At 35.5% G+C, this 23,258-nt stretch overlaps 1 protein-coding gene across 1 annotated transcript in view; it reads left to right on the top strand.

Moving 5' to 3' along the window:
- SPEF2 (sperm flagellar 2) overlaps positions 1 to 23,258 on the top strand; it is a 76,036-nt gene that overhangs the window by 7,283 nt on the left and 45,495 nt on the right. Inside the window, 11 exon segments of the mRNA XM_062600508.1 lie at positions 690 to 903; positions 6,560 to 6,748; positions 7,926 to 8,113; positions 9,081 to 9,249; positions 12,747 to 12,966; positions 13,513 to 13,643; positions 18,462 to 18,581; positions 19,396 to 19,499; positions 20,353 to 20,609; positions 21,624 to 21,732; positions 22,543 to 22,700. Coding sequence (XP_062456492.1) covers positions 690 to 903; positions 6,560 to 6,748; positions 7,926 to 8,113; positions 9,081 to 9,249; positions 12,747 to 12,966; positions 13,513 to 13,643; positions 18,462 to 18,581; positions 19,396 to 19,499; positions 20,353 to 20,609; positions 21,624 to 21,732; positions 22,543 to 22,700 — 1,859 coding nt within the window.

Raw genomic sequence — 23,258 nt, 5'->3', positions numbered from 1 at the left:
CAGTAGTAAAGGACGCAAAATACGTCTTTTCTTACCAGTTCATTTCAGGCACTGAATCTGTAAGATCAATTAGACCTGTAGAGGCAGAAGAGTGGTTATGGATGTGTATACAAAGGTAAAGCATTTCAAAGAAGAATAGAGAAAAGCAACCTGTCTTTCTCCTTTGAGTAATTCTGTCTGTATGTTAATTCATTTGTTGATACTTAGAAGTAATAGCCATTCTGCCCCCTTTAGTGATACATATGCCATTCTCAGAAAACATGGCACTCATAGCATACTCCTACTGATACTTTGACATGAAAAAACACTCTGAGTAATAATTTTGCAAAAGTGTGCTCAGAGAGAATGGGCATTTTGAAGAGTAACCCATCTTTCTTTGATATTCTGCAAGCCATCCTAATTTTCTACTTCTACAGAGTTCAGTTTCTATAATACTAAATGTTGGCCACTGAACTGATTGACAGTTGGCTCCAGTCAGTGCTGGAGACATCCTCAGGACTAAGTGGTAATTATGGGGCACAAGGGCATCAAGAACATAACCACAGCACTCACAAAAAGTGCAGGCCAATATAATTCCACTGTGTGTTTATCAGTGTTGCACACCACTAAATCTATATGAAAACACTCTAAGAATTACCATTTCTATAAAATAAGTGAGTGTTCTTTTGCTATTTAATCTTTTTGGTCAGTGATATAGAAAAATCATTGCAAACACAGAAGTTGCATACAGCGACCCTAGAAACTACAGCACAGACTACTGAACTGTTAAATATTTATTCAGATGATGAATATATAAGGAAAATTCAAAAACGTTTGGAGGAAGATACATTTGCTAGAGAGCAACGAGAGAAGAGACGACGAAGAATGCTAATGGAACAGTTAATAGCACATGAAGCACAAGAGGTAAAAAAATGTATGCTGACATGTAAAAAACCCATGCACAATTAGTAATCTAAATGTTTGCTTATAATGATAAAACAATACAATTTTTGAAGGATTGAATAAAATTTGGAGGGGGAAAAGGAAAGTATATACACTTTATCTCTGAAAATTGATTTTATACTGGCCATTATATTTCCTTGGAAAATATGGAAGGTTGTCCATTATTTCCCTGATGACCTTAAGTGTCGGACTTCATCCTTATAAATAATAAAGGTTCATTTGAAGGCAGCAGAGCTAAAACATTTAAAATCAGCTGAAGACCCACCTCCTAATTTTTCCCAAAAGAATAAAAGAAAGTTAACTTTTAACTATTGAAATGTGTACTTGGTCTGACAAAAGTACTACTTAAAAATTATTAAATGTAGTATTAAGCAATTGAAAACCTTACTCCATTTGAAGATGAGTAATATAAAGTATTAGAGCTGGACTAGATGAATTCTGAAATGGTTTGTGCAGGGTAATATGAAGAAGCAAAACACTTATTTTGCAGATTAGAGCTTTGGTTGATGATGTGTTATGGGATAGAAGAAGTGTCTTTGGATGATGGCTGTGTTATGTCTAGAAATGGATTTTACAGGTTATTCCATTTCAATTCTGTCCTGTATTGTAAAGCATGAGGCTTTTGCAATTGCTCCTGAGACACTCCTTACTCACAAGCGGCTCTTAAATTACTGACTTCACACATCTTTCTCTCTGTAATGATAATGACATCCAGCAGAACCTTACTTTTTTTTCTGTGATTTCTCAGTATCTTTTATTGTATGACAGTGTGAGGCTTTAGCTTAGTTAAGATACATAGAGCCCAGTATAGCTGATGCTGTCTCCCCTGCTGTCCCCTGGCACTTAAAGTGTGCTCCATCTCTAAACAAAGAAGTATGAAACTGAAATTATTTAAAACATTGGCAAGTGTTGTTCAGAGAGGTTTTTGAAGTTGTTAAGAATAAATTATAAGTTTGTTGGGTTAGGGCGCATAGGAATTAGATTAATATTTCTCTCAGACCTGTATCATGTGAAAAAGTAAGAACAACTGTATTGGCTCAGATCAAGACTCCATCTATCCATGTATTCTGTTTCCAAGCTCTCACCCGAGGAGATTTTGGATGATTTGCCTGTTGATATGCACAGGCCATGGAGAAGTTTGACCACTCAGTTGTGTTAAATCAGTGCAGTCTCAGCATTTACTCTTTCCCTACTGTCAGCTATTGCAGCCCCAGCAGCCTGGATTAATGGTTCAGAGAGCTATGGCTATCAGCTGGTGGCCATGTGGCATCAGGAACACTCATGAGTGTACCTCTAAGCCAGCCAGTGCTGTCCAGGAGGCAGTCACAGTATGGACTTTGCTAGTTTGAGATAAAGGAGATGCTAGTGTGTGCTACCAATCAGATTGGTTCCAGCAGAGAAGGACATGATTGTCTGGAATTCTGGAGAGTTTAGCAACTAGAAGACTTAGAGAACTGGGAAATAAATGAAGGTACTTTTTTTTTTCAAAGCAGATTAAAAGTATTCAAATTAATTGAAAATTAGTCTCTCCCTCCATTGAACCAAAAAAGATTTGTTAGATAAAATTGTGTCTTTCTTGTTAGTCTTTAGGGCCATGGGGTGGGTCATTTATGCGGTCAGTTCAGATGGACTGCATGCCTCCAGAGTGCTTTTATGTATCTCGTATCCACACACATATATCTCTAACTTGCACTAACAGACTCTTGTTCTAATTTTTAAGACTTGGCACACTACAGACTGTAATACAAGTCAGGGCCTGAGAGCAAAAATGCTTTGAAATAACATGCCACTCCCCTATCTGGAGCACAGGGTGATACCAGTCAGATTTTCAGAGGGAGCAGTTGGAAGTGTTTGGTAGTTACGCAGTTTCATCCCAACTGAATCTTTGATCTGCACCCTTTTGACAAACTATTTTTTCTAAGTACTTGTTATTTTTAAATACTCTATTTAGATTTTATCTCTTTGAATTTAAGAAGTCACGAGGAAGTTACTGTCAGCAATATACTGTGAAGATAGATATGGGAGGGGAAATTAATTGTTACTACTGTATTATTGCTTGCCACCCAAATAGGTTTATATATGTTAAACTAAAAGTTTTGGTCATACATATTATGACCTTATATACAGAATTATTTCATTCATATTTAAATTAAACAACATAATAGAAATCTAGAAATACATATGAGGTGGTAATATATGAATGTACAATATGAAACACAAACATGACAATAATGTTTGGCCACTGGATGCCACTGTTGTCTCAAATAGGTAAACTGAAAAAAGTGTGTATTATGCTTTCCCAGTACTATTTTTTTAAATGATTACTAAGATTACTATGATTACTAGATGATTACATCTCATTTATGATGTTTATGATTTCTTCAGCCACTGAACAATCCTTTGTGAAGGAGAGGTTAACGTAAGGTGATACATCAAAAAATGATGCTATCATTTTATCATGTCTCTTAGTAGGCCTAGAAGATTCAAAATTTATCAGCCTAAGGAAGTTTCAGTACTTTGACCATTCCTGTTTGTATGAAGGTTTGCTAAAAATGCTTCCTTCTCTATCCAATAGGAACCCATTTTTAAATGAGGAATTTGGTATCAATTCCTAATGTATCAGTTGTGCAGCTCTGAGTTAATTACCTGTTCAGATATTCCTGTTCCTCAAAAATTTCCTGCTGGCTCTTTTTAGGCCTCCTCAGCATGTCAAAACATTTAATTACAGAATCACAGAGAACGGCTGAGGTTGGAAGGGACCTCTGGAGATCATCTAGTCCAATCCCTCTGTTCAAGCAAGGTCACCTAGAGCATGTTAGACAGAGTTGCATCCAGGCGGGCCTTGGATATCTCCAGAGAAAGAGACTCCACAAAATCTCTGGGCAACCTGTGCCAGTGCTCTGTCACTCTCACAGTGAAGAAATTCCCCCTCTCGTTCAGGCGAAACTGCCTGTATTTCAGTTTGTGCCTGTTGCCTCTTGTCCTGCACTACTGAAAAGAGTCCAGCCCCCTCCTCTTGACACCCTCCCGTAAGGTATTTGTAGACATTGATAAGATCCCCTCTCAGTCTTCTTTTCTTTAGGCTAAACAGGCCCAGCTCTCGCAGCCTTCCTCATAGGGGATATGTTCCAGTTCTCTAATCATCTTCATAGCCCTACACTGGACTCAATCCAGTAGTTCCATGTCTCTCAACATGGAGTGATATTCAGATTCCCTCCCAGTCAATCAAAGTAAATATCTCCTTTGAGTGCTCTGAATTGCTCTTCAGGAGCATCTTCCTATCTCCTTTATATAGACTGTGTTCACCTAAGTGTAGTGATTTCAATGCTCACTGGGCTAACTACTTTATGCAACACAGTTGGTGGTTTAAGTATGACAGATGACCAGTCGGTTAGGTTGGCTCTTTCAATCCTCTTTAAATTAGGATGTAAAGATCCATCTTTCTCTGGTAGTTTTTGCTGTACTAATCCCTGAATGAGGATAAGCAGGTGAAAATAAGGAAAACAATGAAGTTTATTTACTTGTAATAGGAAGCAAAGTTTGTGCATCTTTTGTTATTTGAAATCTTCATGAAATACCAAGTCCAAAAAGGCAGCAGTAGATAGAACTGAGGCAGCAAAGGGCATCATATCTCCTTTTATTGCCTTGACTTCGTGAGTGTGAAGGACAAATGGATAGATTAACTCCTCAGTAGGCACTGCTATTAGAAAATTTTATCATCTGAAGTACACCAAATGAATGGCATATAGCAGGAATATCAAAATATAAAGCAGCTCCTAGATTCTACACGTTTCTAGCGCAGCACCGTATCTTGGGCCTGCTCCATCACATGGAGCTGATTAGGTAAACGACCAACTGCATCATGCATCCAGAATCTTAGAGTTGGAGGGAGACACAGACCAAATGCGTGGCTTTCAGCGAAGTCCCACATTCAAAAGAGCACTGTGGAAACCTGTAGGTTCCTCAGCTGCTGTCTTGCACTGTCACAAGTTACAGTGTCTGGAAAGAGGAGTGCAAAGCACAGAGGCTTATATTTCAGCTAAAAAATAAATAAAAATGTTGAGGGATATTTATACCACTTAGTTTTTTCAGGTCACCAGTATTTATTTGGAATATACTTTATTCTCAGCAGTTGTAAAGGCAAAAGAACTTAAAAATATGGAAAGGGTTTTGTTTGAGAGATACTGACTTTTCTCCTTAAAATCAACATTAAAGATCTAAATATATTAGAAAGCTGTATTTCTGTTAGAAATATTATGGCAGTTAAAGTAGCCATGTTTTGTTGCTTTCTGTCAGAAGGCTATTACAGATGTCTTGGTTGCGTTATTTGACACTGGCACACAATTAGAACTCTTTGTAGAGTTGTTTCTTTCACAACAATATCTAATAAAGTTTGAGTTTTCACTTAGAGGTGAATTTATTTAATATATTCTACCCTCTCTCAGTTATTGATAGATGACAAAAAATGAACCAGATTAAAAGATAATATAAAGAAGTGCTACTTTGTTTGGTTTTGTTTTTTTCTTTCATACTAATACTAACAATGCTTTACCCTTGTCCTCTGTTCTTAGAAGAATGAATTTCGACTCTTCAAAATAGTTCTCAGTTGAGGTCTTTAAATTTAAATTTTGCACTGCATAGCAGTTTTGCCAATCTGGAACGAATGTCCAGGGAAGCAGAAGTTTCCTTTAAAATTCTGCTGTAGAAGTGATGTTTGGCAATGGGGATTCAATGGTGAGCTGGTCTTTTACTTAGAAATCAGAAGCAGTTCTGGACTGTGAAAGTAATGGGAGAAGTTTTAGGTTAGATTAAACTTTGAAGTTTAGATTAGATATCCAAGAACAGAGGAAAAATAAGGAACATGTGAAAGAGGTATAGTAATGAGGAGATGCTATTATGCTTTGTCAAAGTGCTTTGAAAAGTAACAGTCCACAGCCTTCAAAGTGTCCATCCACACTGGCCACATTTCGAGCAAATGGTTAGGGGTGACTTTCATATCAGATATAGGGTTCTGTCCATTATGCTGTTTCCCAGTGAGAACACTGAAAGAGAAAGCCAGAAGTCTTTTCCTTCATCTGAATGCTCCCCCGTATTCCCAGTCTTCTGAATGGAGGGGAAAATTACCTGAATCCCAAGAAAGAAGGAAAAAAATCAAATCTGTAGAAGAACAGACTGAAAAAGGATCAGAGTATGGCTGAGTGTAGCAGAGTACAGCTAAGAATGGGGATCAGCAGAGATCAGGGAAAGGTAAGGGAAAATATGACTGGTTATTGATTTGAGGAAGGGATATATCTTTACGTTCAGGTGCAATTATTTGAAATATGCTACAGTTTCTTTGCACACAGGATTTATCCAAGTTAAAATCAAGTTAATCTGAACAAATGTATTTTTACTGAGTACATCAATTAAGACATGTAGAATTCACGATAGTTTTACAATTCTTGTATAGTTTACAGAAATGACACTCCTCATACATGGAAATGGGGTTCCAGATTTATGGGTCAAATATGCAAATAAATGATGTTCTCCATTCATATTTCTCGTATCAGACAGTGTTTAGTTTTCTATGAAGTAGTTCAGAAGCTGTGTTTAATACTAATAATTTTTTATTCTTTAGGAGGCTTACCGAGAGGAACAACTTATTTACAGATTAATGAGACAATCTCAGCAGGAGCGGAGGATTGCTGTTCAACTCATGCATGTTCGACATGAAAAAGAGGTGTTACGGCAAAACAGAATTTTCAGAGAAAAACAATATGAAGAAAGACGACTAAAAGAGTTCCAGGAAGCTCTTGATAGAGAAGCGGTAAAACATTATTTACTCCTTGAGTAGGACTGTTGCAGTACCTGCCTTTTATAAAATACTCTGTGGGATTTAAAGTTTCAATTGTTAAAACTTACTTTTTTTTTCTAAGGACACAGTGATCTAACAATGAACATATTGCTTTTAACAGTAAGGTTCAAAGATACAGCCAAGTTAATAAATTATGAAACTAAGCATCTTAAAATCTAATTTTGATCTTTTCGTCCAAACTAATTTAACTTTCTATGGAAACATTTCTGTATGCTGAGGTTAAAAGGCACATTCCTGGTGAGGCAAAATGACAGAGGACAATGACAGAATACCTGGTCTTAAGAAGCATGTCCTTCATTTCTTTTAGATGTAACCTGTTAACATCCCTTCTTTACCAATGACAGAAGTTTCACTCTTGAGTGCTATTTTCTACGTTGGAGCTGCTGAGGCTGATTAATAAATTAAAAGAATTCTTAATTCTGGGGAAAACTGCCAAGTTTGGTACCCACAGCAAGCCCTACTGATACAGTAGCAGTCTTACTTTGCTCCTACTGAATAAAATTAACAGTTCCAAATTCCTCAACCCAGCTGCAATCCTATGTAATCAGCAGGTATAGTTATTGATTACACATCTCTTCTAAGTATGTTTTCTGGCCAAAAGGAGCATGGCGTCACAGGAACCACGGATAACTACCATGCCCAAAAGTCTTTCTCAAAGATCAGATGGCATCAATAATCTTAAATTAGTTACATATTGGAATCTGACAAGTTAAACTGCTTGTCACATATTCTAAATGAGAATTCTGTCATGGATGTCAGTAGAATCAAGGCTTTACCCAATGCATCTGTATAGTTGTTTCTCAGGACTAGTGAACAGGATCATTTCATGTTTCCCTGTCACCCAACCGCTGAATGCATTCTTAATATTTGTCATGAAAGAAGTAATATATTTCTCTGTTATTTCATTATATTATAGCAGTTAGGAAACAAACTGGAACTTACAGAATGAATAGAAATTTTTAGATTTCTGTGTGTTAATCTCCTGGTTATCTAACTCTGTCAGGATAAAATGTGTAACTGTTTTCATTTCTTGAGTTAAATGGGCAAGTTCATTTTCTTATCCAGGATTGTGCATTTCTGCACTTTCATTTTCATTGTAATCTCAAGTTTATTCTTTAAAAAATTCTAGGCTCTTGCAAAACAAGAAAAGATTGATTATGAAGAACAAATTTTCAAAGAAAGAGAACGTTATGAGAAAATTGCTGCTGAAAGAGCTCAAGCTCGTTATCAAAAGCATTACTCTGTATGTTGGGAAGTGATCAATCAAATTATTGATTTGTCAACAAAAGTAGGAGAATATCGAATACTGACCAACAAGTAAGTATGGTAGATGTTAGACAAAACTAAGAGGCAAATGGATAGAAAAAATTTTGAAAAACTTGAAAGATAAAATGTTGATGTGGAAAACATTTCATTAGTTATTGAAATGTTTTTGATTCTTACTTCTACCTCATCCTTCATTTCATTTGAAATACCTTTGAAACATGCATGTCAAGATTGTGTCAGCATTCACTGCTACTGCAGGTGTGTTTTGTCAGTGTTTCCATGCATTTCATTGTGGGATGCATACAATATGTATTTCATTTTTAAAAAAACAGCACATGTAGAACCATAACATTCAACTGTCTACAATCATTACATGAAGAAAGAAAAGCTCAAATTGATGTAACTTTAAAAAATAGAACTCTTGAACATTTGTAAAATTTAAGCTGCTTGTATTATTTATCTTGTTTATTTAGCAGCCATAGAATTCTAACATGTGACATGTCAGTGTCCTGTTGGCCTTTAGCAATAAAAATAATTTAATTACTATGTGTAGTTTATCTTGTTGTTTAATATGAATACTTTTTATTTCTAAAAGAAAAAAAAGCTAAACCACTTATATAATCATGAATTAATTTTAACTTCTAGGAAAAAACTGTACAGATTTTCGATGAGGGAGGCCTTTCCCCACAAAAGAGAATATTTTGGAGCAAGGAAATATAGCTTTAGCAAAACTGTTACTGCATAGCTGTGCCAGCTAGATGCTGTATGATGACAGATTAGTGAAGATACTGAAGCTTGCAAGCATCTACTACTACTACTATATAAGTAATCAAGTATAGTGACTATTACAGTTTCCTCCTAAAAAACTATGATCGTTATGGAAAGCATAATAAACTATATTTAGTTTATCATATGCTTATCTCATGACTCTACCTGTTGTAAATTTGGGCCCAGTATTCTCAGAAAGCTAACTCATTTAATTTTGTTTTGAAGCTCATTGTTTTTTTTTCTTTTGCAGCAAAATTCCATTCAAATTGATGTGTGATTGGAAAGAGTTTTTTTTTAATGGAAAACCAATATATGAACAAGCTTCAATTCAACCTATGCCAAATGAAGCCAGCCCAGAACAACTTGTAGAGCTGGATAAAATGAATCTGTTAGATGAGAAAGATTATAGTGAATACAAGGTACATCAAATTAACATGACATAATGGAAGAAAATACATCTTGATTTTTTTTATAGTCATAAATATTTTGTTGTGATTTTACAATACATTTTGTTCTTTTAGTAGTTTATGATATCAGAATTTGGCAAACATTTTCATATCAGTACATGACATGTACTATATGAAATACATATGGTTATATTTTATGTTAGTAGCATTGCAGAGCCTGTGCAATTTTGAAACATCGTTTTAATTTCATGCTTGTATAGAAGACTGATTATATTTCTCTCCTGAATTTGCAGTCGTAAACTGCAATGCAATTATTTTTAGATAACTGGAATTTTAAAGTGTAGTTAATGCCATCACATTTGTAAGTGTAACAGCAAGTAGCCAGAAAGGGAAAAGAAAAATAAATACAGTATGTATTACAAACCTGATAGTTGTCTTAATTTCAGGAGCTCTGAATTAAAGCTTTCTAACAGAATCTGTTTGTTTGGATTATCCATTTATTTTAAGATGGTAGCACTTGTAAAAGTTATTTAAAATGGCTGATATTTTTGTTAACCTTCTGTTAGACTCCAAGTAATTATTTTCACGGTGCTTTAGTAGTTTTCTGCAGCTTTACAGTATGTTATGTAATTTTACAAGTGAAAATTGAAGGATGAATATTGCCTTATTACAATTAAAAATATTCTGTATTTTCCAAATTACAGCATTACTGATGCTTTTCTTTAAAAAAAAAGTCCATTGTTTTCAGTCTTTCCGATAATCTGTTTAACTATACTAAGGCAAAATCATTGCAAAGAACCTATCTGCTTTGACTTGTTTGGGAAATGATGACCACAATATATTGTGCTTTTACCCACATCCTGAACCAGTTGGTACATTTTCTTTTGCAGTGAGTATAAACTTTTGTTAGGAGTTTCTGTGGTGAATATCTGACAGCTCTATTGACTTTGGTTTCAGTCTTAACATCTGTTTTTCTGATTAAAGTTATTTACAAGATCCTTCCTTGTTCAAACTATATCAGCTCATGTGATTGATAAATTTCAAGATCACTCTCTTTATGTGAACAAAAACATATATACAAGACAGACAGGGAGGAAACAGTCCCTGGGGACCACTAATGAAAAAATCAACTTTTTAGTAATATTGTTGTTTATATTATAAAAGTCTGCATAATGTTCTCTAGATGTAAAAGGGCTCTAAAGGTGGGAAACTTTTAACAGTCACATAACTAATGTTTTTCCAGATGTTGTTAGTTTTATCCCTTTCTTAATCAGTATTCATCAAAAGCTGAAATAATATGACATACCAATCTGTTGACACCAATTTACACTTAAGTCAGCTGAAAAGCTAAATGAACCGTTATGACTTTTAAAGTGTAGCTTCTAGATCCAAGTGTACTGGCCGGGCATGCTGGTAAAGTTCACGCTGGTGTTCTAAACACTGGAAAATAAAGTTCAGAACAGGCGTTTTGACATCTCTTAAGAACACTAAGCTTACATGACAAATACTGACTAAAGGAAGCATATTTAATAAAACACAAGAACAAAATGAAGTGCTATCAGTCTATTGCACATTCCACATTAGACTGAGTTTAGAAATATTTGGAAACTACTACAGCATCAGTTGTGTCTAATCACTTAGTAAGTTAATGAAATCACTCAAAGCAAGCGCAGCACTAGGCAGTGCACAAAATGTTAAGTAATTTCCAGTTGCGATTCAGAATGTTAACCAGGAGTTACATAGAACTGGTCTGGATATTTGAAAACTTTTTTCTAACAGATGAGGTAGCTCAAGAGAGATGCAATCTAGCAAGATTCTGATATAAAATGCCAGAAATTTGAAAGGTGGGTACTTGGAATAGAGATCCCATTCCATTTATAATTGACTTTTCTTGCCTTTCTAATAAAATTCAAAACAACTGGTCCATCTCTTCCATACATTTAAGGAAGGATGTCCAGATAAGACAAAGATTTGATTTTTGTTAAGTGTATCTTTGCCATTACATATTAAAATGTACTTCTCTATATTAGAGAGGGAACATTGTGCAACTGAAACAGATTTTTTAATTTTTATTTTCATTAAAGATATGTAACATTTTTATGATCATAAGAAGTTACACAGCATTACTCTAAAGCGCATATATTCAAAATGAAGACTGAACACATTCTGTTAGTGGAATGCATGCTGTGGCAATATATCATTTATAGTAATAAAGTCAGAAAACAATTGTGTATTCTACCTGGAACATGAATTTAAAATATTGTCTTTCAGTAGTACTTAAAAAGGAACTGGATGCTTCTGCCTAATGATAATGAAATACCTAATTTATAAAATCATTAAAAAAATTAGGTTGAAAGAGACAGGGAAGTCACTTAATTCAGCCTCTTTGCTCAAAGCAGAGCTAACTTTGGAGTTGGATCAAGTTGCCCAGAGCCTTCTCTAGTCATTTTTTGAATATTTCCAAGGATGGAGATTCCACAGCCTCTCAAGGCAACCTGTCCTTATGCTTAAGCACCCTCAGTGTCCACACATTCTTCTCTCAAATCTAGTTGGAGTTTCCCTTCTTGAAACATTTGACTGTTGCCTCTCATCCCTTTTTTTTGCACCTCCAAATGGAGTGACAAGCCAGAGTCTAATCAGGGATATTACTAGCCCACATATCTTTCAAATAGCTGTTTACTAGCCTGCCATCAAATAATGAATAAAACAGAACTAGTATTATTCTGACTTACTAAAATGTCCTTTTTCAGCTTCTTACAGAATCAACTGCACATATACTTTATCAGCACTTCACCACTATTATGAGATACAATATTGGTAACGTGTAGATTACAGTGGCAAAACCACAATTTTCTGTTTAATTAATCTGACTACATCTTTCTATTCTCATCTTTCACCTAATGCAGTTGTCATTAGGAGTAGCTTTACTAGCAAAACCTCATTAGGCTATATTCCAGTAGCTCATACCACTGACCAATTTGTGTAGAGGTACATGAGGTTTCCAGTCAGTATTTCTCTCCCTTGAAACTCCTTGTAATCGTATATTTTTTTTATTAAATGCATATTAAACAGATATATTTATTTGAAATCTTTGTTCACAGAACTTTTAGAAATTGATATATGATACTGAGAGTTAATGTTTTCCAGTTCTTAGAATACTGAATGTTGGAATAGTAGCCTTCTGTTCCAAAAATCTGCTATTGGTTTGTTCTGTGGTACTGGTGAAATGACTTTTCCTGTTTATGAAATTTAAAAAATTGTTTTACCAATCCATAAAATTGGGTATAAGAGTACTTGCCTCCTTCAAGTAGGTATTTATTGAATATTGATAAATGTTTAATGAATGTAACATTACTATAGCATTTAAAAAGGCTCTAGAGTAGAAATATTTTATTATTTAGTATTAATCAAATTTGGTTGTTGTGTGTATATTTGTATATAATTAAATATATTTTTAAGAAATGAAAGGCAAGGCATACTGACAAATTGGTAATTTGTCATTTATACAGAGTATGACAGGGGAATGGTGCCCACCCGAAGAGAACAGTGAAAACAAGCCTTCTCCTAATAATAATATACTGGGTCATGTGCTTCACAGACTGATGGAGATTTTCTATCCTCCAAAGCCCAAAACTTCACCACCTGTATTTCCTCCTTTTCCTATCAAGGGATGTATTTTGGGAAAATTTCTTAGTGGGAAAACTACCTGTGTAAAGTTTCTTGAAAAAGGTAGAGATTTTTTTCTCCTAAAACTCATTAAAAATGTTAAATTTTATTTGCTCTTAAAACCTAGTTTACAATGCAAATCAGTACGTTACTAATCCTTGAAGCTCAGATGCATCAATATTTTGCAGGGAATGGTTGCCAGACATTCATTCATTAAAAAAAAAAAAAAAAACAAAATGAAAATAACTGAATGTGAATATAGTGTTAATTCATTGTGCTGCCTTGCTTATTTCTTCTGCCATTTTTAATGCTATTCTTCCACTATTAAATTTTCCTGAAAATTTAAGAAATGCTTCTGCTAGACTTCTCTGAAGATGTTTGCTGTAGAAGAGAATAGCAAGGTAGCCCTGTGATTATGGATGTGCAATGGTTACAGAGAAAAAAAAGTGGAAACAAGTAACATCAAAAGCCCAAATGAAAGGAACTTTGCATTACTTTGCATATAATAATGCTGTCTTCCCATCATGAATTTAGCTGCAATAACAATGTCACTATATGTTTGCTCAGCTTAAACCATACAGTTCTCTAATTTTGTTTTTTGTCTATCAGTTTGCAATATTCAGGTACTATCTGTTGATATTCTTGTTCAGGAAGCTATCCAAGCTTTTCTTAAAAATGAAATGAAAAGTGAAAACAACTTTATTCCACAGGAAGCAGAGAGTTCTGGGAAGCAAAATGAGGTAAGCATATTGTTTCCATTTCTTATTCTTTGGGTAAAGTTTTAAATTAGAAGATTTCAAGGCTCATCTTGGTTTAGCAGTTTGTGGGGGGTTTTTTCCTATAATACGTAGTTTCCTTTCTAATCCTTTTCTTTTCTTAATTTATGTAAGGTCCAGAGAAAGCTCTCATCAAAATCATCACAGAAAGTTTTAAAGAGACTGCAAACAATATCTATCAATGGAACCAAAGGTGAATACATATTATTTTCTAGTTGGATTTGAATGGCAGTTCCTGTTATACATTTGAGATAGTATCCATGACGTCAGAGTTTTTACAGTAGTTTCCATTATGAATTTCTTGTTTCAACACATTGCTAGTGTCCAAGAGCAGCAAGGGCAGGCTGTTTGATAAATGAAGGTGGGCTAGGAGACAAGGGTGATAGAAATGCAGTCAAGGGGCAGTCACCTTACTAGCTAAGAGTGATGATGTCTAGTCAACAAGTTAGGGTCAGGATCAGGTCTGGATATCGGGGTGAGCCTTAATCCAGTGATCACCCAACAAGTCCTCTGATGAAGTAAGTCTGAGGCCTAGATCAGGGTCAGAATCAGAAACGTAGGAGACAGGGTGCAGACATGACTGCTGTGCAGTTATGATATACCATAGACGGGGCCCAGGAAGAGATCTTCAACTTAAAAGCAGCTCACAAAGGAAAGAGGGGCAGGCCTTCACTTCTGTATAACAGTCGTTATTAACAAAGGCACTGGCATTGGGCTCAAACAAATAAGGGCAGAATCACAGAGTTATTGAGGTTGGAAAGCACCTTTGAAGATCATCTAGTCCAATACCCTTTGCACAAAGCAGGGTCAGCTAGAGGAGGTGCTCAGAATATTTTCATTGGGTTTTGAATATTTCGAAGGATGCCAACTCCACAACCTCCCTGGGAAACCTGTACCAATGTGCAATGATCCTTAGAGTAAGAACGTTTTATGTTTAAATAGAACTTGCTATATTTCAGCTTATACGTATTGCCTCTTGATCTTTCACCGGGCACCACTGAGAAGAGTCTGGCTCCGCTTTCTTTAATTCTTCTCCTCAGGTATTCATACACAATGATAAGATCCCCTCGAGCCTTTTCTTCCAGCCTAAAACATTCCAGCTCTCTCAGCCTCTCCTCATACAGTAGATGCTTCAAGCCCTTAATCTTCCTTCACTGGACCTATTCCAGTATATTGATATCTTCCTTGTAATGGGGAGCCCAGAAGTGGACACAGCACTCTCAGTGTTGTATCACCACTGCTGAGTAGAAAGGAATTACCACCTCCATCAACCTAATGTTGATGCTCTTAGCACAGCCCAGGATGTTCTTGGCCTTCTTTGCTGCAAGGGTGTTTTGCCGGCCCAACTTCAACTAGTTGTCCACCAAGACCCCCAGGTCCTTTCCTGTTGAACTGCTTTCTAGCCTGTACTGGTGCATGGAGTTATTCCTCCTCAGGTGCAGGACTTTGCATTTCCTGTTGCTGAACTTTGTGAGATTCCTATTGGCCCTTTTCTCCAGCCTGCTAATGTTCCTCTGAATGGCAGCACAACCGTCTGGTGTACCAACCACTGTAGTCCTCCTACACTGTAGTTTTGTATTGTCTGCAGACTTGCTTGAGAGTGCATTCTGTTGCATCATCCAGGTCATTGATCAGGATACTAAACAGTACTGATCTCAGTATTGACCCTGGGGTACACCACTGGTCCCTGGCCCTCAGCTACACTTTATGCTGCTGATCACAAATCTTTGAGCCTAGAAGTTCAACTGGTTTTCAATGCACTTCATTGTCCACTTACCTAGTCCATACTTCATTGGTTTGTCTGTGGGGATGATATGGGATGCAGCGTCAAAAGACAAGGCAAACAGCACGCACTACTCTCACCTTATCCACTGAACCAGTCAGTAGAAGTCTGCCAGGTTGGTGAGGCATGATTTTTCTTTTGTGAATCCATGATGACTACTGCCAGTCACTACTTTATCCTTAATAATCTTGGAAGTCATTTCCAGATAGATTTGCTACATCACCTTCCCAAGGATTGAGATAAGGCTGACCAGCCTGTACTTTCCTGGATCCTTCTTCTTGCCCTTTTTGAAGATAGGGGTGACATTTGCTTCCTTGTTATCTTCAGGACCCAACCCTGCAGATCACCATTACCTTTCAAAGGTAATCAATAGTGGCCTTGCAATGGCATTAGCCAGCTCCCTCAGCTTTTGCAGGTGCATCCTATCAGATTCCATGGACTTGTGTATGTCCAGTTTTTAAATGTTCCCTAACCTGATCCTCTTGCACCAAGGGTGTGTCTTCCTTGTTCCAGGCTTTCCCACTGGTCTCAGGGGATGGGACTCCTGAAAGCAAGTCTCACTGGTAGAGACCTAGGAGAAGAAGGCATTAGTACCTTGAACTTTTCCATGTCCTTTGTCATCTCTGCACCATTCAGCATCAGGCCCACATTTTTCCTGGTCTCCTTTTCTTTCTTTTTTTTCAGCTACAAGTAAATGCAAGACAGCCAGTGTGGCTGGATGACTACTGAAGTAGATACCAATGTTAGCAAAGAATGGGGCTGCAGTGCAGATGCAGGAGTGTTATTATTGTGAACAAACTCCACTAGTGGCAGAACAGCAACCGAGTCATCTTGAAGGAAGTTGCTGCAATACTAGAGATATCACTCCAGAATTGGATTTACTCTATATGTCTCACTGTTTATTTGGGGATGATGCAACCTGGAGAGGTGGGTTTGCATGTGGAGGAGAGCCATGAGCTCCTTCCAAATCTCTCGTCTTGTGCAAGAAAATGCAATATGTGTTTAATGCCATAGAATTTAACTGAACTGGTCATGTGGAGGGGGCTTTACTGTATCTGTAGAAGTTTATAGGGCTGAGACCATTATCTTTAGTGACTTTTCTAATACAGGTATAAGAAAAAAAAAAAAGATGATTACTTGCTATCCTGGAATACAATAGTACTGTACTGGAAAAGCATTCCTGAAAAAGCTTAAAAGGATCCTCTATTACAAGAACTCATAATCCTGAAAATCCTATTAGCAGCTTTACAAAGAAAGCAGGCAGTGCCAAGAAGTTGATTCTCAGGAAACAGAATGCCTGAAGAGTGGCAATTTAATTTTAATAAGTGGATGGAAAAGAAAATATGGCTGTAGACAAACCCTAGACATTTCTCTGGACAATTAATATTAAGAGGGATATTAGTAAAAAAAAAAAAAAAAAGAAAGAAAAGAAAGAAAGAACTGGCAGATGTCATAGCAGTGCTGCTGTCTGATCATCTTTAAAAGGTCATGGAGATTGGGGAGGTCCCTGACAGCTGGAGAAAAGCAAATAAATGTTGCACTCTTCTTCAAAAAGGGCCAGAAGGATGATTCAGGGAACCACAGGTCAGTTAGAATCACTTTGGTCCCTGGTAAAATTATGGAGTGAGTCCTCTTGGAACACATTTTTGGGCACATGAAGGATAAGAAGGTCATTGCGAACAGCCAGCATAAATTTCTCCAATGTTAAATCGTGCCCGATCAACCAGATTTCCTTTTATGATAAAACAACTAGATTTGCGGATGAGGGAAGAACATTGGATATAATTTACCTTGATTTTACAAGCAAGGATTTAAACACAATCTTTCACAAAATTCATGTATCCAACAGTTGTATGGGTGGACAACTAGATGGGTAAAATACTGAGTGATTGGGCTCAGAGGGTAAGTGGTTAATGGGTCATACACTACATGGAGGGTGCTAAGTGGAGTGCCACAAGGGTCTATCCTGGGACCTTTTCTGTTTAAAATCTTTATGAATGACCTTGAAGAGGCAAGGGTGTGCATGGTTATTACATTTATGATGACACCAAACTGGGGAGGACAGTCACTCAAAGGTTATCATTCAGAGGGACCCAGCTGGCTGTAGGAAGGGACTGACAAAAACCTTATAAAATTCAGCAAGGACAAATGCAAAATCCTGCACCTTTGGAAGGAATAATCCCTTGCAACAATACAGGCTTGGCAGACTGCTTGGAGAATGGCAGTGCTGAAAAGGACCTGGGGATCTTGGCAGAGGGAAAATTGAGCATGAGCTAGCAGGGTGCCTTGGCAGCAAAGAAGATCCAAAGCGTATTGGACCATATTAACAGGAACATAACTGGTAGATTGAGGGAAGAGATTATATCCAGCAATCAACACCATTATACTGCATCTAGAATATTGTGTCCAGTTTTGGGTCTCCCAATATGAGAAAGACATTGACAAACTAGAGTGAGTTTCAGTGGAAGTCCACCAAGATGGTCTGATGCTGGAGCACTTGCCAGCAGAGGAGAGGCTGAGAGAACTGGGCTTGTTTAACCTGCAGAGAGCAGGCTTCAGGGAGACCTAACAGAACTACTCTTTCAAGTAACTACAAAAAGGTTATCAAGAAGATAAAACCCAGGCTCTTCATGATGCTGCATGGCAGGAGAAAGAAAGGTGACAGGCATAAACTGAAAAAAGAGAGGTTCCGATCAGATATGAGAAGCTTTTTCCCCAAGAGAATAGTCAAGCACTGGAACAAGTTGCTTAGAGAGGCTGTGCATTCTCCATCCTTGGAGGTTTTCAAAATCACAGTGGGTAAACAACCTGAGCAGCCTGGTCTGACCTCCTAGCTGATGCTACTTTGAACAGGCAGTTGGACTACAGACTTATGGAGGTCCCTTGCAACCTGAACTATTCAATGATTATATGATTCTAATACATAAACCTTTCAAATCTGATTTGTTCAGAGAACAATAGTAAGGCATGTACTTCTATTTTGTACCTATACTAATTAGTATTATGGTGATAAAAATGTCAAATATTACAATGTACCTGTTTTAGATAATGGTCCTGTCAAAAAGGATCTATCTGGTCAAGGAATTATATCAGACAATAGTCAGGATGACCAATCCAAGGTATGTAATCTGATTTTAAATTCCATTACATAAATATGCATTAGTTAAAATCTTCTCATTAAGCTACAGAACAGGAATAGCATTTTATCATTACTGATTTATTTATTGACCTTACTGCAGGTGTTTTTTGTATGAAATATGAAAACAGACATCACTGTAAAAAGCTGTTGTTGTATATGTTGGTTAGAGCTGTACACATTGTTAGAGTTATATGTAAATATCTCATTAAATCTCACATTTATATAAGATCTACTACTTTCTATTCATTTCTGAGTTAACAGAAATGTATTTGTGATCCTGCTGGTGCTAAACTGCTCATTCATTCCCATGATAAGGTTTCCTTTCTTTGCATTCAAAAATATTTAATTCAAGTGATCTCAGACTTTATGTTTTGAATTATTTTTCAGTTAAGATCAATAAACATCAGGATTCTGGTAACAAACAATTTAAATGCTACCACAGAAGACTTAAATTTGAATCTTTTCTTAAGCTAGCAAAAATTCAGCTGTGGTACAGCAGTGAAAATCAGAATAAGCTTAGAACTAGGAGACCTAATTTTTATTTCTTGGCATTCATACCCTCCATTTCTCAGCCTCACTTTTACCACTTTTGTTGGTGCAATGATGTTCAGTTGGAGGCTTCGATTAAATTATGCCTTCTTTACATCAGCTGAAACTATTTCTTCTTAATATAATAAATGTTAAATATCAATAAATAAATTAATATAAAGTAGAATCATATCTTTTTAACAATGAGTGCTGTGAACATTCTGAGTATTAGTCTTTCATGTTCTTTTAACTGTACTCTTCTGCAGCTGTCTGTACGTGCCCAGCTTGGTGCTGCATCACAGAAATTGTTGAAGAAAGGAAAAAGTATTCCCGATGAATTGCTAATTGACATCCTGTTGGAAGCCATTAGGTATGAAATTGTGTAGCTTTGTTTCTCAGTTATTTAGAATGTAATTATCCAGTTTGTAGGTCCAGATCCAGCTATTTCTCTTTATTGAGTATTTTATTGGAACACTGGTGTATTCTACTGGGAAAGCAAGCTAATCAGTGAAGTTAGTTAATGCTCATTTTAAAGCAGTAGGATCTAGCCCTAAATTATATGGACATAATTGTACAACACTGATGGTAAATACAAAGTACACATGACTAGCACATAATCACTAAATGTAACTAATGTCTTTATTTCAGTACATTCATTAGTTGAAAGCTATTCAGCATGTACTAATATTTTTCTTTTATTTTTTGTGTGAGATACATAATCCAAGCATCTATACTTTGGCAGTTAGGTTATTTGTTTTTGTCTATTCTTCCATGACAGAAAATTGTCTCAACTGCCTTGATGTGCAATTAGTGCTTTAAGTTCCCAAATGAGTATCACATCATTTTACTACTCCCATTAGCACTTCAAAGTTATGAAGCTGATTTTACTTTAGTGCAAAAGTTAGCAGAGGAAAATAATGAAACTCATCTCTGATTACAGTTTATATAGAAATTGGTTTTGAAAACTTCATCAAAGCAGCAAAAATTGTTCTTCACTTTTAGTTGTTTCATGTTATCTTCTCATTTGAAATCTATTGCTTTGCAGTTTTAGTTTTAATGGTCTTCCTATCCATTATTTGTCAAGATACTTAGTATACTAAATTCAGAATGAAAGACTGCTAGGGCAAGTTCTTCTTTAGGTGTTCTTATTATTATGTCTGTATTTATTATGTCTATATATGTATTATTTCTCAGTATAATTCTGGCTCCTCATTTAAATTTAGTCAAACACCATCGGAGAAGGGCTGGATTTTGGATGGATTTCCAATGACAATAAATCAGGCAAAGCTATTTGACAAAGCCTTTTCAGGGATTGATCCAGACAAAGCAGACACAAAAGATGAAAATTCTGGAAAGCTCTTACTGGTTACTGATCCCAGAGACCCTAAGAAGCCATCTGTCCCCTCACCTCCATTTGATTTTTGTATACTATTGGATATATCAGATACCACAGTACTGAAACGCATGGCTAACTTAAAATGTGAGTTTCTGACTACCTTTAAATAAGTTAATGGACAAGTAGATTCTGGTAAAAGGCAAAAATTAACACTGTTATAATATTAAAATGACTAAATCTCTTGTGAGTACTTTGCAACATAATAGTGAGTTGCATATATTCATTAAAAATATAAAGCATATATATACTATTATATATCATAGTATATTTCTACATATAATATATAATATTCTACTATGTATTATGTATATTACTATATGTATTGTGATTTATATATTATATGCATGTAATATATTATGATATATGTATTATATATGTGTATTTTATATATATAATAAACATGAAAGTTTTGTTAATGTAAAGAGCTTGTGTTGCCAAAACACTTTTAAAATTTGGTAATACATGATATAATCACAGGAATCCAAAGAGAATATATTTCATAACATGTAATGTGGTGGTAGAAGGAGTCACAAGAACAAAAAAGATGTCAGAAATACAGGAAATTGGGCTAATTCTAACCAATTAAAGTGTTTGGGTTTTAATCTAGTGAAGACTTAGAGAGAGAAGATGTTTGAACTTCAGATGCAATTGTGTATCTATCCATTGTTGATGGGGAAAGGAGTAAAGACCTTGAGTTTCTTCAAGGAAAATTCAGATTAGACAGGGAAAACTCCTAATTGTAAGAATAGATAACCCTTACATAGTCTGCCCAGATGAATGTCTCATCTGTACTTCTGGAAAACTATTAAGATTGCTAAGCATCCATCAGGAATCTTAGTGCTACAGTTAGTTCTGCAGTCAACCAGGGAATGAAGCAAGATGGTTTTTTCGGGATCTTTCCAGCTCTGTTCTGTATTTCAGTGATTTTCTCTGACTTTTCTTTTTGTAGGAAGCCTGGCATCCAATTTTTAGGTGAAAAAAAATGTAAGATGAAGGAATGCTGCAGTGTTTCTTTTAATAATTATTTTATCTAAGGCCTGTAATTAGATGATATAGTTACGTTTTCCAACATATGCTCATATATGCTGTTTCACACAGCAGATAAAACAAAGTCATCTCAAATCGAACAGAAGGACAGTGATCAAACTTCAGATGCCCAAATCCGAGAAGAGAAGACTGACTTAGTCAGGGACCAGATGCTACATAGGTATGTTATATGAAGCACAATAAAGTTGCTTCAGTCAGATGTTTAGCCTTATAATTAATCTGAACCTTACATGTGACCTAAGGTAATACTGACATACCTACTGTTAAAATTGTACTTAAGAGTTTCTCTGACATGGAATTTAAAGAGGTATTTTCATTCTTGACACAATATAAACAATCCTACAAGATAGAACTTCTTATTTTTTTCCTTTTCCAAGATAGAAGATTTTCTTATTCAAGTATGTATTGAATGACCTACATACACATATTCATGTGTGACTGTGTGTGTGTATGAGAAAGATGTCATGTGTAAGGTGATTGCCTTTTTTGTGAAATGCACTTGGTCCGAGTTACAGATTTCCTAAAATGGATATCTTACACTATTTTATTTATTTTAAAAGTTTTGTATTTTTTTATTGAATCATTAGATATTTGAATGTACATAAAGAGCAAAATCCAGGAACATATTTTTTCCAAGTAATCAAGATAGTTGATTATTTTAGATGATCATATTATTTAAGACTTATTTTAGCTGTGGTACAAGAAGATATAGGTTTAACTTGTGCTAGAAAAACTAAAAAGATGTAGACCTAAAAGCCTATACTTCTAAAAATAGGATTTTGGAAATTTTCCTATATTAAATATGAAAAGGTTGATGTTCATTGGCTGGATTTGTTTTTCTATTAAACTTTTTTTTTTTTTTTTTTTTTTTTTTTTACTTTTGTTTGTTGGTTAGGCACAAATGTTTTATTTTCCTGCAGTTATTTCAGTAGTTAGATTTTAAAGTTATAGACTGATATAATTTTTGTAGAATTTCAGGCTTTCTAGACACATGGCCAAAATTAGAGAAATGGTTTTCAGTCCATCAAAATGTTCTAGTGAAAGTCAATGCTGAAACTGAAGAAAGTCTTCTGTGTAAAACAGTAAAGGAAATCCTTATGGAAGAAATCGCCAAAAAACAGAATAGAAGTAAGTTTTGCAGTTCCTACGTTTTACACTTCAGTAAGAAAATTATTTTGTTGTTTATAATTAACACTAATAATTAATATATAAAACTGCAGGAAAACACTGGCCATTTTCACTTACTCTGAGAGATTTTGCAGATTTGTGAGTCAGTGATAGATTTTTCATTCATGCTGCAGATATTTATGTATACAAACAAAATTATGTTCCACATGCCAAATATTGTCATGTAATTTTATTTGAATATTTTCTTGGCAAAAATCAGAATAGCTTTGCAGAGGCAAATATGTTTTCTCTGATAATTGTACTTTTATCATTTTGACAATGGAAAATTATGGTGTAAATTGTAAGACTTTGATTTGGATCAATTAAAATATAATGGCTTTTATATATTAATATGTAAAATTAATATATTATGGTTTTATTTCACTATTATGCATGTAATTAATTAGGTATAAGCCATATAAATTGTACTCAAATTCTTTGAAATTCAGTGGTATAAAGTTGGAGAAACGTAGTGGTGTGGCTCCTTTTTCAGACTGCTACAATTCAATCTTAAAGAAC

Source organism: Rhea pennata, chromosome Z (assembly GCF_028389875.1).
Source record: "Rhea pennata isolate bPtePen1 chromosome Z, bPtePen1.pri, whole genome shotgun sequence".
NCBI lineage: Eukaryota > Metazoa > Chordata > Aves > Rheiformes > Rheidae > Rhea > Rhea pennata.
Note: the sequence above shows the minus strand (reverse complement) of the source record. Positions and strands in the feature narration are given on the sequence as shown.